The 14,534-nt window shown below is 38.7% G+C and overlaps 1 protein-coding gene across 1 annotated transcript in view; it reads right to left on the bottom strand.

Moving 5' to 3' along the window:
• Nucleotides 1–439: 439 nt before the first annotated feature.
• The window catches only part of KIAA0825 (KIAA0825 ortholog), a 291,162-nt gene continuing 277,067 nt past the window's right edge, over nt 440–14,534 (bottom strand). The window contains exons 22-23 of the mRNA XM_014936866.1: nt 1,518–2,741; nt 440–1,441 (exon numbers count right to left, since the gene is read on the bottom strand). Coding sequence (XP_014792352.1) covers nt 2,627–2,741 — 115 coding nt within the window. The 3' untranslated portion in view covers nt 440–1,441; nt 1,518–2,626. The remainder of the gene's footprint in view (nt 1,442–1,517; nt 2,742–14,534) is intronic.

Below are 14,534 nucleotides of genomic sequence, written 5' to 3'. Positions count from 1 at the left end.
AAGGAAAGCAGCAATCCCTTTTGCAAGCACTCCTAATTTTACACAACTTACAATGTAAAAATGATCAGCTCTTTCAAGTGTCTTTCATTTTTCTTCAATTAAGGGTTTAAGTTTAAAGTAAGCAGTCTTGATAAATTAATGGTATGTTATTTAGCAATCTTAGTTATACAGCTCTTATTATTACTGTAATTTTTATTGAACAAGTGTGAATGTTGCAAAAGTCTCTATTCAGCATAAGTGGCGTTGCCAACGTGATGTTTCTTTTATACCCCGAAGGTCAGTTAATAGGATTACTAAATTGCCAACAAACCGAGCCCTGCTATTTCTCAGCAAGGATTGAGGGACAAGTTCAATTTCAAACACACATTAGCGTGCATTCAGATACTCTGAAAGACATACACGGAGAGAGGTTTTGGGTAAGAAAAACATCCAAATAAAATACTGTGCAAAGGTTCAGCTTTTATTCGGGCTAGTTATTCTGTCTTGTCAGCTCCACGTCGGCAAAGATAACGAATATACTCTTGCTAAGAAAGAAAAAAATTGTCCTAGTGCTACCCAGTGGGTTGTTGCTGAATTAATTTGGCGGGGAGAGAAGGGAGGATGGGACATAAAGAATTTCTTTTTTTTTTTTTTTTTACTAACATGACTGTTTACAGATTATTCCAGAACCAGGTGTGTTGTGAATCTAAAGGATAATAAACAGTTTGGAATAACTCCCCATATGGACATTCCCATTTTAAAATAAGTGAAGGTTTTATTCTGGGTTAGCTTATTTCACTTGCAAAGTTTATCCCATTCAGAATAAGTGTTTCCCAGAAGGGGAGCTTTCTCACAAAAAAGTATTTCAGGGAGTTTCACCACATAGACAGAAATTCACTTTATGTGGCTGTATGAAAAGTTAATTATGTACAATCGATTTTGATAAAATAGAAAGGATATTCTGAGCTCCAGCTTCGGGTTATTAGTATGGCTTGGAGCATGTGAGCCTCGTTTGTTGGAATACCACACCTGCCATCACGGGCAATCCCTGTAGCATGTTTTGAGCCTTGTGACCACGACAAATCTTCAAAGGTGAAATACAAAGCAAAGGAAAAAATGTTTTTACACTACATCACTTCTTTATGACCCGAAAGGGCTGTATCAGCAGCAGAGGGAAAAGTCTGTTTTATTCTTTAAATAGTATTTTTAGCATTTTTGAAGCGCCAAGTGCCTCACAGCCCTTTTGTTGATGCCGTGTTGTAACAAGATCTTTGGAGATTTGTAAGATGTGGTGGTCCCCATTTTCACTTTAAGTGGTCTGATATTTTATACACACGATAAAAAAAAATTAAAAAGAGCAATTAAGAGGAGGAGAAACTGCATTTCAGATTAAGCCCTACAGCAGCATTAGTGTTATCGTTACCCACGGTGCTGCTGAACTCTTTAGGAAAAAAAAAATGCACTTTCCTCTTATTCAAGGGGTCCAAGTTATGTCCATAAGGGTGCTGCTGAACTCTTTAGGAAAAAAAAAAATGCACTTTTCTTCTATTCAAAGGGTCCAAGTTATGTCCATAAAAGCATCTGTGAGAAGATGTGGTGGGAACAGGAATAGCTACAGCTCAGATTGCAGCCTGAGCAAGAACTTTATCCAGCAGAGGAAAGAGTTCCCTTGGACTTCCAATGCGAGGAACAAATAGCAAAATGACGGATTTTTTCTGTAGAACTAAAGAAATATTAACCACACCTTCTGTATAAAAGATATCGTTGCAATAGCCACCTGTCTAACTCAGCTATTTTTAATCTTTGAGGAAGAACTTTTTCTGAAAAGAAAAGCCTTTAATATTTCAAAAATCTGAATATCAGAGAGGGCTTACTTTGAAAATGAAATTTTGCTATATTTATCAGAAATAAATATTGCATTCTTTATCATTTTCTCAATTCACTGTTAAGACAGTCCTTTAAGCACTGCCTTTGAACAACTGTTTTCAATCTTCTGAAAACTTTAAAAGCTGCTAACAAGTTTCTCTATAAGGCGTCGTAACACAGGCTGGGTGTTAAGTTAGGATTTGTGAGGGCAGTAAAGCTGATGCAGTTTTGCTTGGAAATAAGGATGTGTACTCATCCCGGAGCAACTCACAGGTGGCTGCCGACCTATGGCCTATACCTGCTGGTTTTGGGGCATTTTGGGTGATTTAATGCCACAACTAGCTAGAACACATGTACCAAGGGAGAGAAAGGGGGCACTAATGGGGCCAGGCTGACCCTGACTCCAAAACGACTCGATGGAGGCAGAGCAGGGGTGTTTGCTGAGCACGTGCCCGAAGTTGCATCTTGTCCAGGGTGAGTTTTGTACTTTTAGAGCAGTTCTTGGGTTTTCATTCCGGTTTATGCCTCCGCAGATCCAAAATATACCCTCCTTATTTTGTGACACTGACATTTTCATACACTGTTGCTTGCCTTACGCATGTGTGAACAATCGCTGCCTGGATGGGGTGAGTAGACCATAACGTGGGGAACGTTCTTTAGTTTGAAACTCCCACTCAAGATACATATTCCTGAGCTTTCCAGTCCACTTAGTTATAACTAAGCCATTAAGTTAATCACGTTGAATTCAGAAAAAGGTGCTACCCGAAACCTGTCAAAGTAATTATTCTTCTTTATCCTCTGAGGCAGGAGGGCTCTGCGTCAAATACACATTCTTTAAGTGTTCCACCATAACTTTCTCCTCATCTTCAAGATCTGCGCCTTCTTTCATCTCCCACCTGAAAGAAAAAGAATTTTCTTATTAATTTTTTTCATTTGTTTTAAACCAGGCTTCAGAACAAGCAAGCCAATACAAAACTCGTTACTATTAATTCATTGACCCCCCCAGGGTGGGTGTACACCAGTTGAGATTACTGGAGCATACAAAATACAACCCTCAGAAATCTCACCACACACAACTGGCATGGCCATGAGGCAAATGACGTCAAACCTACCACAAAATATTACTTATATTTATTTTATTGTGATATTACTCTTTGCTTTATACCACCACACACAACTGGCATGGCCATGAGGCAATTGACACAAATTGTCAAACCTACCACAAAATATTACTTAGATTTATTTTATTGTGATAGTACTTTTTGCTTTATACAACACACATTGGTAGAGGTGGAAGCCTTGTAAAACGAGCGAAGAAACAGTGAAAGAGCTAACAGGGGTTTTGGAAGTTAAGCACAAGCCCTGTGATGTCCAACCCAACTATTTAATGCCAATGGTGGTCCTTCTCTTGCAGTGACAAGCCTGTGTTACAAAATAACCACAAAACTGACTCTTTGTTTCTTTGGCCATCAGGTATACCCACCACACCCAGAAAAAACCATCATGTCATGTTCTTCCCTTTCTCCACGTGAATACTCAATTCTAGTTTAGGATAAAGTCCTAATACCACCTAATACCTAAACTGAAAAACTGAAGAAAAAGTATATGAAGATGATTTTGATTTTCTTTAGCAGTTAATTAAATATAAACCCTTAAGAGTCACATAGTATTCCCTTGCAGAAAATCAGGATCATAAATGCAGAAATAGCGCTGATATGTAGTCAGCTAAACTTTGTATCACTCTAATTATGCCTACATAATGCTCAGTAATGTGAATCTATCTCTTCTACAAATTTTGAGGATATTTAAGAGTTTGATATCCCTTTAACATTAATCTATTTCTGTTCTAAGTAGATAGCGAAGCGTAGGCTCCCAGTTCAGACCAGCTGAAGACTAAAGGTAAAGCATGAATACTGAATACAGAAATCATATTTTCAAGTATTAAATCCAGTAGATTATAAATGAGCCATGGGATGATCCTGTAAAGCAGGAGACATGTGGAGGAGCAGCAGAACAAAGACTGCTTTTAGGAAACCCATGTCAGGAGCAATACTTTAATCCTGTCCCCACGCTTCCTTGGTCCTCATTCCGACTGCAAAAAGCAGAAGCCATATACAGGTTTGGAGTGGTGAATAAATCAAATGCAGTACAGAGCGGTGGGAAGAGCATATTGTATCCATCACATTTGCAAAAACAGGACAATCACTGGCAATACAGCATGGTGTGCACTTTTTGGAACTGTATTTAAAAGCTTACCAACACCAGAAAAAGAGCAGGTGTTCCGTAGTACAACCTGATCGTCAAATTACAGTTAGGAAAAATATATTCAATGAACATGGATAAATTAGCATATATCCATCATACCCCTACCTTAAAAACTGAATCTGACAACCCACATCACTGCCTGGAGTGGAGAAGTATCAGAACAAGCAAAGCACACTATGAATGAAATTATAAACACCCTGTGTCCACAATCAAAGTTTTGCAATAATTAACTTCCTATTACTCCACTCATACATGACTACTTGCATGGTTAACATACTTAACCTTATTTAAATACTAACATTAGGTTCAATTAATAGCTATTATGTCTGTCTGCTTCATTCTCTGGTTTAGGATATGTTTATGACATCTGGCTGTATGAGCCCTCAGTGCAGTTATTTTGCAAACATCCCAGGTGAAGGATGTTAAAGAGGGTGACTGGTTCCCTTTTTCCTTCTGCTAATGTACCAAGGAGGCTCTCCAAACCCAGGAAGAAGTCATGCAAGCCTTAATTTGAATTTATGGTCCTCAGACTCATTCCAAAACACCATTTTACCAGTTGAATTGATTCCTTTTAATTAATTTGATTTGCTGCATATAGGAGCTGTTTGCTTAGGAGGACGATAACTGAAAATGCTAAATGGAATATGTTCAAAACAGTTACTGCTGGAGGTATAACACAGAAATCCAGCAGTCCTGGCTAATGGAAGCTGAACAATAAATCAGCAGATTCCTTTTAAAGATAGTGACTTCATACTTGTCAGCACATTTCATTGAATCTTTAACGTTAGTGTTGGTAAAAATCTTCAATGTCATCCAGTTTGGACATTCTCTGGTGTTCACTTTATAACAAGTTATTAGTAATACATTACATTATCATTTTATCAAAAAGTAGTCTATTTTTAAAGCATTTAAGCAGGTCCAATGAGGATAAGAATGTCTTCTATGCATTTGCTTAACAGTATCCATGAATTAAAGATCTATGAAATGCTTGACAAACACCCAGTCCCTCATCTAATTTAGAAATTTTTCCACTCTTAGGCATCCAGTTAGGGATGAAATTGGTTTTAGGTTTTTTTAAAAGAGTACTGGACAGTAGGCAAGAAGGCCACAATGTATCTGTGCTGTTCCAAATGGGAGGAGAAATCAGGTGTTTGTATTCAAGTGGAAAAAGAGTCAACATTTACTATTCAAAAATTTGTCCCAAACGGAACATGTTTTTACTGGCATGTCTGAAATGTGTGATGATTGTTTTGGCAACAGTAATTGGTACAAATCCAACTAGCCAGTTCAAGTAATATGAATGTGAATGAAATTACCGTCACGAAATTACTTTCCAAATACAAACTCCACCAGCTCAACAGCCAACCCTCACACCTCTGGTGTTTCAAATCACCAGTAACACAGCTCTTTGAGAAAATTTCCAAATAGATAGGTAGCATATAATTTATTTCAGTCTGGCTATATCTTGGGACATTACATAAAATCAGCATTTCAAAAACGGTACTGGAACTATGTGAACCAACCCATCGTATCACCATCTACATTTTGCTTAGAGCTCATATAGCCATAAGAAGATGAGTCCTAGTGTCCAGAAAGCTCAACTTTCAGCATACTCTTCATATTTAAAAGAACACGTGTTTAGAATAAAACCCCATCCCCTTGTAATCTCTAGGGTAGCATTGTGAGCTTTCAGGCCAATAGGCCAATACTATGTGTGTACTTACAGAACTAAATATTTGAAATACGTTTTCAAAACACACTGAAGAATCAAATAATGCCGATGTGTTGGGTGCACCTGAAGTGAATTGCCTAGAAACTTTTCTCTGTATGCTTTTCTTTTCTGTGTTGTATGTGGAAGATCAGGGGACAAAAAACCCAACCAACTAGCAGTATATTTTCCAGATAGATACAGCAAAACACGTCAGCACATATAAATACAAGAATCGGTGAAGTTTTCTGCTGGTCAGCCTAGACCTTGGATCATGAGGTCAAAGAGGATGACCATCACTGAGAAGGCATCTGTTTCTCCTCATAAATACGAGGAAAGCAAGAAAGAAGTCTTGGCATGCATTTCAACAAGATAACAATGCTCAAGGGGAGAAGGATTCAGTGCCCCAGGAAGATCCAGTGATTCCAGCTCAGGGTTAGCAATGCACCCACGTGGTATCCCTACTTATAATTAGCTGCAATGCATTTACTTATATATATGGGACTATGTTTTGTGGTACTTTTCTCTTTCCACTATACTGAACTGTAAAAGGTAAAGAAAAAGCAAATGTGCTTGCAAAGATGCAGAGAAAAATCTTCTTCTGAGCATCTGTTAAAAAGGCTACTGGACATTTTAGCAGGGCTGGATTTAAAACGTGGTGATACGTTGATTTCCTGCTTTGATTTTGTGTTGCAATATTGCATATATTTTATAAATTGCAGATATATTCCTGTGAAGGCACTTTTTTTTAAGAACCTTAACACTTCAACACCAACATTGCCCATGGCAGGGGGTTGGACGTGGATGGTCTTTAAGGTCTCTTCAAACCCAAACTATCCTGTGATTCTATGATTCTATGATTACCAAAAGCAGCACAGATTTTACCTGTGCCAGACTGCCAGATTTTAAGAAGTTTATTTTAATAGATACTCTTTGATTAGCTACTAAGTTTGTTTGTAAGTTTTAACAGGGAAAAAATATGTAAAAAGTTATAACCAAGAACAAACATGAACAAAATTAAAATAAAATGTAATACTTTTCAGCTCAGATGTATTTTGAACTTTGAAAAATCTCCCTCTTTGCATGATTTGAGAGACTAACCCTGCCCTTTTCTAAAGCTTATACAAAACAATGTCTAAAAAGTGAGCAGTTTACAGAAAGGGTCACCCTAATAGAATTTTATAGTGCTATTTTATGTATTACTAATCGTGCTCATGCAGTATTTTGATATCTATTGCATTTCTTAGTGTCCTGAAAAATGTTACATCACACGTAACTCTGTAGAAATAAGAAAAAAAAAAAAAAGAAACCAATGACACCATGGCTATTTCCTATGGAAAGGCAAATAGTGAAATATTAACTGTACAGCTGAAAATATGCATTTCCATATTGAATAACAGATATACTTAATAGTTTCTATGTATCAAAAAAATGGGGATGTATTCGATGCTGAGCTAAGAAGATGATATAATTCACATCTAATCTAAATCAGCCGCAGACAGTGCCATTCAAACCTCCTAACGTGGGTAAACATTCACACTTCAAGCACCGCAAGCTCTTAAGCTTATCTATTTTTAATGTGGCGAATTACCACTGGAAAGCTTTGCAGACACAGTATTTTCAAGTGCAGTTTTGATAAAGGTCTTTTTTTATGCCAAGTGTTACGTAAGAAGGAAGGAGCAGGAAAAGAACGCGAAAAAAAGGTGCTTAAACTTAACTTACGTTCCCTTTTATGTGATTTAAGAATTGTTTCATGTAATTTACATGAAAATATTTTCCACATAATTATCCTCAGTTACTTCCAGAAACTGTTTTTCTGTAATTTTCAAACTTCTGTCTAAATGCACTTATTTGCAAATAACGCCGTAAACCGGAGGAGGCAAAAGAAAGCGATAGTTTGTGCATAAACAACTAATTGATGCCATTTTGCGAAATTGAGATGAAATTCATCCCCATTGTTTAATGGGTGCAGATTTTCTGCAGGGGATTTAACCCTAAAACGCGCCGCCAGCTGTGGCCTCTTCTGGCTCGTGGTGCGCTCGCAGCTGTGAGCCCCCCCGGATCGGCTGGTCCTGGGGTCCCTTTCTGTTTAAAGAGTGTTTTTCTTCTCCAAGTGCTTCCCTGTTGCCTTTTAAACTTGAGCAGACATGAAACGATTAATTGTATTTTCTCCCAAAGTGGTCTTCATACTTGTCCTTACGCTTGGTCCTTGTAGAATGATTATGGTAAATATTATTAGCGTATTGATGAAGATGAGACTGACCATTTTTTTTTCAGCCATCGACAGAGAAAGAAGAATGTGAGAAAGCTTGAAGCCCAAACAGGTGGTTTGATGTTTTGGTGGTTTGGGGGTTTTTTGCCTTTTGGAACCTCCACAGTAGTTACAAGCCATCATCAGGCATTCTGTTCTCATACGTGTGCAGGACCTTGACTGAATTAAAACACTTTTGGTTGAAACAGAATTATCCCTTTGTACCAGATTATACTGGCATATTTCTACCTGAGATGGAAAATATGTGGACTTTGGAATTTTTTTATAATTCTTGAGATTTCTTACCACAAACTAATACATTTAAATTTAAATTTAAATGTTTATTTTAATCCAAAATAATCTTATACATTTAAATGGATTAGAATACTGCCAGTAAAGTCAGCAGTGTTCTCTACACTGAGCTGCAACAGGTAGAGAAATCATGCAGGTAAATAAAATATAGTATCTTGCTACCAGCTCATGCAGCATTTTAATGAATTACCTTTTTGCTTCCCGAAGTTCGTGAGGGACACAGCTGTGGATGAGGCTCTTGCAGGCAGTGAAACAATTGTTTTATCAATGTCTAGCATGTTATACTTCATCACCAGACAAGACATCTCAGCAGCTGGTGTCTTGTTTGCCATTTTTAAGTAACAGAAGAATATACATCTCTGTAAGTTTCACTTCATATTTCAGCTGTAAATACACTTTTTGCAGCATAAGAAGTCATAGACCATGAAATGCATTTTACATCAATGTTAGACAGCCAGATAAATCCAGTATTTGTCTAAAATTTCAAATTCTGAAAAATCTTTCCCTTTCTGTGTGGGGCAACATTTTATTTTTCTAATGGCATTCTCAAATTTAAAGAGAAGTCTCTGGTAGTTTATCAGATTGCATTTGGTTAAAATAATTTATTTAACACTGTGACTGACATCTTAATTCCTTAAATATTAGCCATTCAAATAATGTCTGCTTCGTTTCAGTCATTTGGGTAGTGATCTTCTCAGATTTTTTTAATCTCTCTTTAATCCACCTACTAAACACATACACCCCGAAGGACATTAAAAAAAGATGAAGTGGGGAGCCTTCAAATATACAACTCCTGCACTGTTGACAAGACCCAGAGGAACAACGTGATGCAGGTGAAGGTTCTGGTAGTGATACTCACCTTGAAATCACACCATCTCTACGTCTACCTAACGCAAAACGCTTCACTTGCCTTACTTCATCCAAAATAAACAATATCCCCCCCAGTGGAAATTTATATTGCTTTCAGGACAATCTATGTGAAAATCTATGTCAATCTATGTGAATATGACAATCATCATATTCAGAAATAAATCAAACCTGAAAATTTCAGTACAATTTTTCCAAATTCCTCTCTCTCACATGTACACGAAAAATGCCCTCCCAGAATTTTCCCAGTCAATAAAATAAATTCCTTTACTTCCTAGAGGATATGGAAGAAGACACCATGAGAACTACAATTGGTGTTTGTAATTATCTGTACGCCACAAAAATGGGAACGAGGGAAAAAAGTAATGAAAGGAAGACAAAGCTACAAGTGATCAACAGAATCATGTTCCTGCTTCCAAGGAGCAAACCAAAAGGAGAGACCGTACCTCGATGTACTGAAGAAATCAGCTCATGGGAAACATTTTAGAAAGTATGTCATGAGAAGAGAGGAGAAGAGAATAGAGCCGTGACTCACAGGTTAACCTGTCCCAGCTATGAAGTTAAGACATTAGAAGGAAGTTTAAGAAGTTTTGAACTGAAATAGAAACTTCACAAGTGTCGGAATGAAATGATGAAAGACCCTTTTCCAGGGCAAGAACACAGCCGCGAAGGATGTTGTCAAGGGCAGCAGAAGGCACACAGTGAAAATTTTAGAAGCTTTCCAGCTGCAAGAAGAAAGGGGAGGTAGTATTTGCCCAGCCTCCCTGTTATTGGTGTTTGCTGTCCCACATCCTTCAAAAACGGTGAATCCAGCCTCACAGACACCACCGTGAATTACAGACAGCAGGAACATGCTGCAAGGGGATGAAGCTTTCTCTTAGGTCTTTTTTTTTTTAATTTAACCCCTTTTGTTCACAATTCTAACACAGTAGAAAATAGGAATGATCTATATCCTTAACATTTCAGTTGGCTTTTAAAAAAATTATTACCTTAAATGGCCATTTTTCAGCATTCTTACAACTCTTTCTTAGCTGCATAGCTTGAAATAATGGACATTTCAGACAATTAGGCTCATACTGACCCAGCTTTGTTGAAGTTGTCACCATATCGTATTCTGAAAATAGTCCAGTTTGTTAGGTTTCTGCCTAATTAGGTTAGATTTTTTGGTGTTGCTTTTAAAATAAGTTAAACAAAAAACGAAAACCCAAATCACAGTTAATTTGTGCAGCTTCAGTTTGCTGGACTTGTGCTGTACTCAGATCACATTACTCACTCACATCACTCACCAAAGCACATTCTCTCAGTCTAACTGCTGGTAATCTTAAGCAAAGTTTATTCACCAAAGGATAATTTCTTATGATGACATTCAGGGAAATAATTGTGGCAAGATGACATGTGCCAATTGTCTGCAGGTTGTACCCTGTCCCTGTTCTTTTATTCCTTCTTTAGACTATCCCCAAAACCTCTAATGCATGAAGTTGCTCATCTGGCTCTCTGAACTAAGAACACTGTATGCTTGATTGTGCAAATGCATATAATATTTCAATTATATATCATATAATATGCATATAGCATGTCTCTCTCTCTATATATATATGCCCATATATGCATACATATATTCATGCAAGTAACGGAGTATTGATGCAGGTATTCAAGAGGGCAGGTTTTATGGAAGAATGGGATCAGCAATACTGTGTCTAACATAAGTGCTTGGAGGTGACTATTCAAATGACTTCATATTTTCCATAATTTTAAGTAACTTGGTAATCACCATACAAATGAATTTCAGTATTTTGAGCATTAATATAATTTTTCAAGAAAATCAAGAGGCCCAAATTCACAAAAGGAAGTACCTTACAATCACAGAGCTGGAAACATTTCCATTCAGTAAATATTAAGTTTTACCTGCATATGATTACGTGGTAGAGTTTAGGAGCCAAAAACGCATCTGCTAAAAATACCCTGCTTTTCAGCTCATGCACTACTTGTTCCCTCTCTTCACCCCTCCCTTTTTTATTTCAATTTACAAAGGCTTTCCATAATGAATGCTGAAAACCCAATGTAAATACTTTAAAGGATTAAGCTTTCAAATGTGGTTACTCTGGCATATGTATGTTCCGTAAATACAAACACAAGATATATCTGCTGAGAAATTATATTTGATAATTTGACAGCTTTGTGGCTTAGGACTATAAAAAATTCATATTTTGTCAACAAGAAACCTCCTCCATTTGTTGAGAAGGGGCTACTATGATAGCAGAGAAAGATGAATAATTTGAAAACACAGATTATTATGGGATTAATATAATCCCCTACTTTTTTAATGCATTATGTTTTTAAAAAATATTAATTTTCTGTCTTTTAAAAGAATCACACTCAACTCATAACAAGCAGGGAAAAAAAAAAAAAGGTGCAATCTAAGCAGAACGTTTAGGGGAGCCAGGAAGCTGATACTTTTACTGGTACAAAAGGTTTTATCCCAATTTGAGGTGGGATGGTGGTGCTGCAGAAAAATCTTACATCCTTCCATGTTCATACGAAAGAAGAAAACACTCCTGCCTGGCCTGTGGCCAGAATCCCCCAGTCATGCCCAGACCAGGTATGGCCTGTCCTGGGGTGTCACTGGCACCTAAGGCTGGTCTTCATCTAGAGCAGGGCCACCTGGAGCGGGTTGCTCAGGGCCATATCCCATTGGAGTATCTCCAAGGACAAGACACTCTGTTGCTTCCTTGGACAACCTGGTCCAGAGTCTGACCACCACTGCACTAAAAAATGGGTTTTTTTCTTATATTCAGACAGAATTTCTTGCATTCCTTTTGCACCTATTGCCTCTGGTCCTTCTACTGGTCACCACTGAGAAGAGACCATCATCTTTACTCCCTCCATCAGCTGTCCATACTCATGGACAAGGTCCCCTCTGAGCTTTCTCTTCTCCAGGTTGAGCAGTCCTAGCTCTCTTAGCCTCTCCACGTTTCATGGTATTTCACGGTACCATGTGGAGCTACCCTAGATGGCACACAAACCCCATGTCTCCTTCACACCTATAGACATCCTAGCAGGAAGCTTTACCAAAGGAAACATTAGCCATTAGCATGGTCCCATATGGCATCGTTGTTCCTCCTGCACACTGCACCTGCATCTTTCTCCAACTTCTACATATTCCTGTAACTGAAGATGGCACGGTAGGATATTTCCATGGCACGACAGAGTGTTGTAGACAAATGCCAGCAACAGTACCCATCTGCAGGAGGTTATGTCCATGTAGTCATGGGTCAAGTGAAGGAGGCCATACCTGCACTGAAAGGGTCAGGCTTCAAACTGCTCAGGTTCATTTTGGCATTTTTTCACATTCTAAACCTTCTGCTTGCAGTTTGAATAATCTTTGGAGACAGCACATTTATAGACGGTCTTAAAAGTAGAGAGTGCCTTATGGAAAAATCTGACAGCCATCCAATACAGAATATCACAAGATGGCACACAAGCAAAACCGCGTTGCAGGGTGTAGAATCCCAGTCCTACATACAAGGGAAATAATTATCTTTTGTTGGTATTAAAAGGACATCTACAAATGTTTCAATATAATCCATCTGCCACTGGAATTTACCTATTTCACTCCTGGAAGTTGTATTTCTTGGCACGACTATATGCTTTTCAGTAGTTCTGCCTGTTGAGGCTGGGTTCCCTGGGACGGTGTAGTCAATGTGGGAAGTGTCCCAGGCTTGGTGTGGTGGGAGATGGGGTTCCCTGGATGTCCTGGCCTCCAGCTCAGATACAGCTTTGCTGCAGGAAAACCCCCTCATATGGACAGCAGTGGTCACAGTTCTTCTGCCGTGTGTCAAATGCTCCTGCTACAAATGCTGCCCTCATGACAGAAGGGACATTGAGGTGGTGGAGCGTGTCCAGAGAAGGTCAAAAGAGCTGGTGAGGGGTCTGGAGCACAAGTCTTGTGAGGAGAGGCTGAGGGAGCTGGGGGTGTTCAGCCTGGAGAAAAGGAGGCTGAGGGGAGACCTTATTGCTCTCTCCAACTCCCTGAAAGGAGGGTGTAGCCAGGGGGGGTCGGTCTCTTCTCCCAAGGAACAGGCCATGGGACAAGAGGAAACGGCCTCAAGTTGCCCCAGGGGAGATTTAGGATGAATATTAGGAAAAAATTCTTCACCCAAAGGGTTATCAAACACTGGAAGAGGCTGCCCAGGGCAGTGGTGGAGTTACCATCTCTGGAGGTATTTCAAAGCTGTGCAGACGTGGTGTGAGGGACATGGGTTAGTGGTGGGCTTGGCAGTGCTCAGTTAATGGTTGGACCTTAAAGGTCCCTTCCAACCTAGAAGGTTCTATTATTCCACGATTCTATACTACTGAACAAAATCTCCTTTGACTTCCCAAGGCTTGGATGAGCCCGTTAAGAACATCTAACCACATCATGGGAGTCACACGTACCCTGAGAAAGGGAAGGATGTTGCCTTTACATTGCTCTATCCATGCAAACTTGTCCCTGTATAGAAAAAGCAAAGTGATGGTAACTTTTGTAATGGCTGAAATACTGCAGTAAAGAGGCCCAAAACAGACATCTGCACTGCACATCGGTGCTTCGTTTCCCTCTCCGACACTCGCAGGGTAAGTGTGGTCCCTCCAATAAAGAACAGCGTGTGAGTAGTGCCTGTATGTCTAGAAAATAGATATCTAGTAAAATAAAACCTACGAGCATTTTTTTCAGCTCCAAAGTACCTTTCTGAAAGGAAAATGTGCACTAAACTGACTGATCCTTAACGGCTAATACTGAGTCAGGATTAATCCTTTAGTGGCAAAGATTGGGAAAGAATATGCCAAAAATTGAAACACAGTAAGAGATGGAAAGGCCGGGATAAATTGGCTGGTTTCCATTGTTAGATGCAAAAAAAAATTGAATTCAACAATCTGGGAAGCCCAGCAGCTGCTTCTTATTTTATTTTCAAAACTTAGTAACTGGTTGTATAACCCCGTCTCGCTCTCCCTGAGGATTACCGGGGCCAGACTGAAAATGCAACAACCAATTGATGCAGAGATACCATCTCAAAGAAGAATAAAATAATGTGTAGATAAAAATCTACATGGCCTAACAAATCAATTTCAGATGAGCACACAGGTGAATAAGCAAATACAGAGGAGGAGATAAATGTTTGTAAACAAGATCTCATGGCTGGTCATTTTGGTCTTTCACTGCTGTACTGCAAGCCTTAACAGAAGGGTCCATGTGAAATAAATTAATAAATAAATAAATAAATGCAGAAAGAAAGCATTTGTTTATGCCTG

This window comes from Calidris pugnax, unplaced genomic scaffold (genome assembly GCF_001431845.1).
Source record: "Calidris pugnax isolate Ruff unplaced genomic scaffold, ASM143184v1 scaffold40, whole genome shotgun sequence".
In the NCBI taxonomy this organism is placed as follows: Eukaryota; Metazoa; Chordata; class Aves; order Charadriiformes; family Scolopacidae; genus Calidris; species Calidris pugnax.
This window is presented reverse-complemented; position numbering and strand designations above follow the sequence as displayed.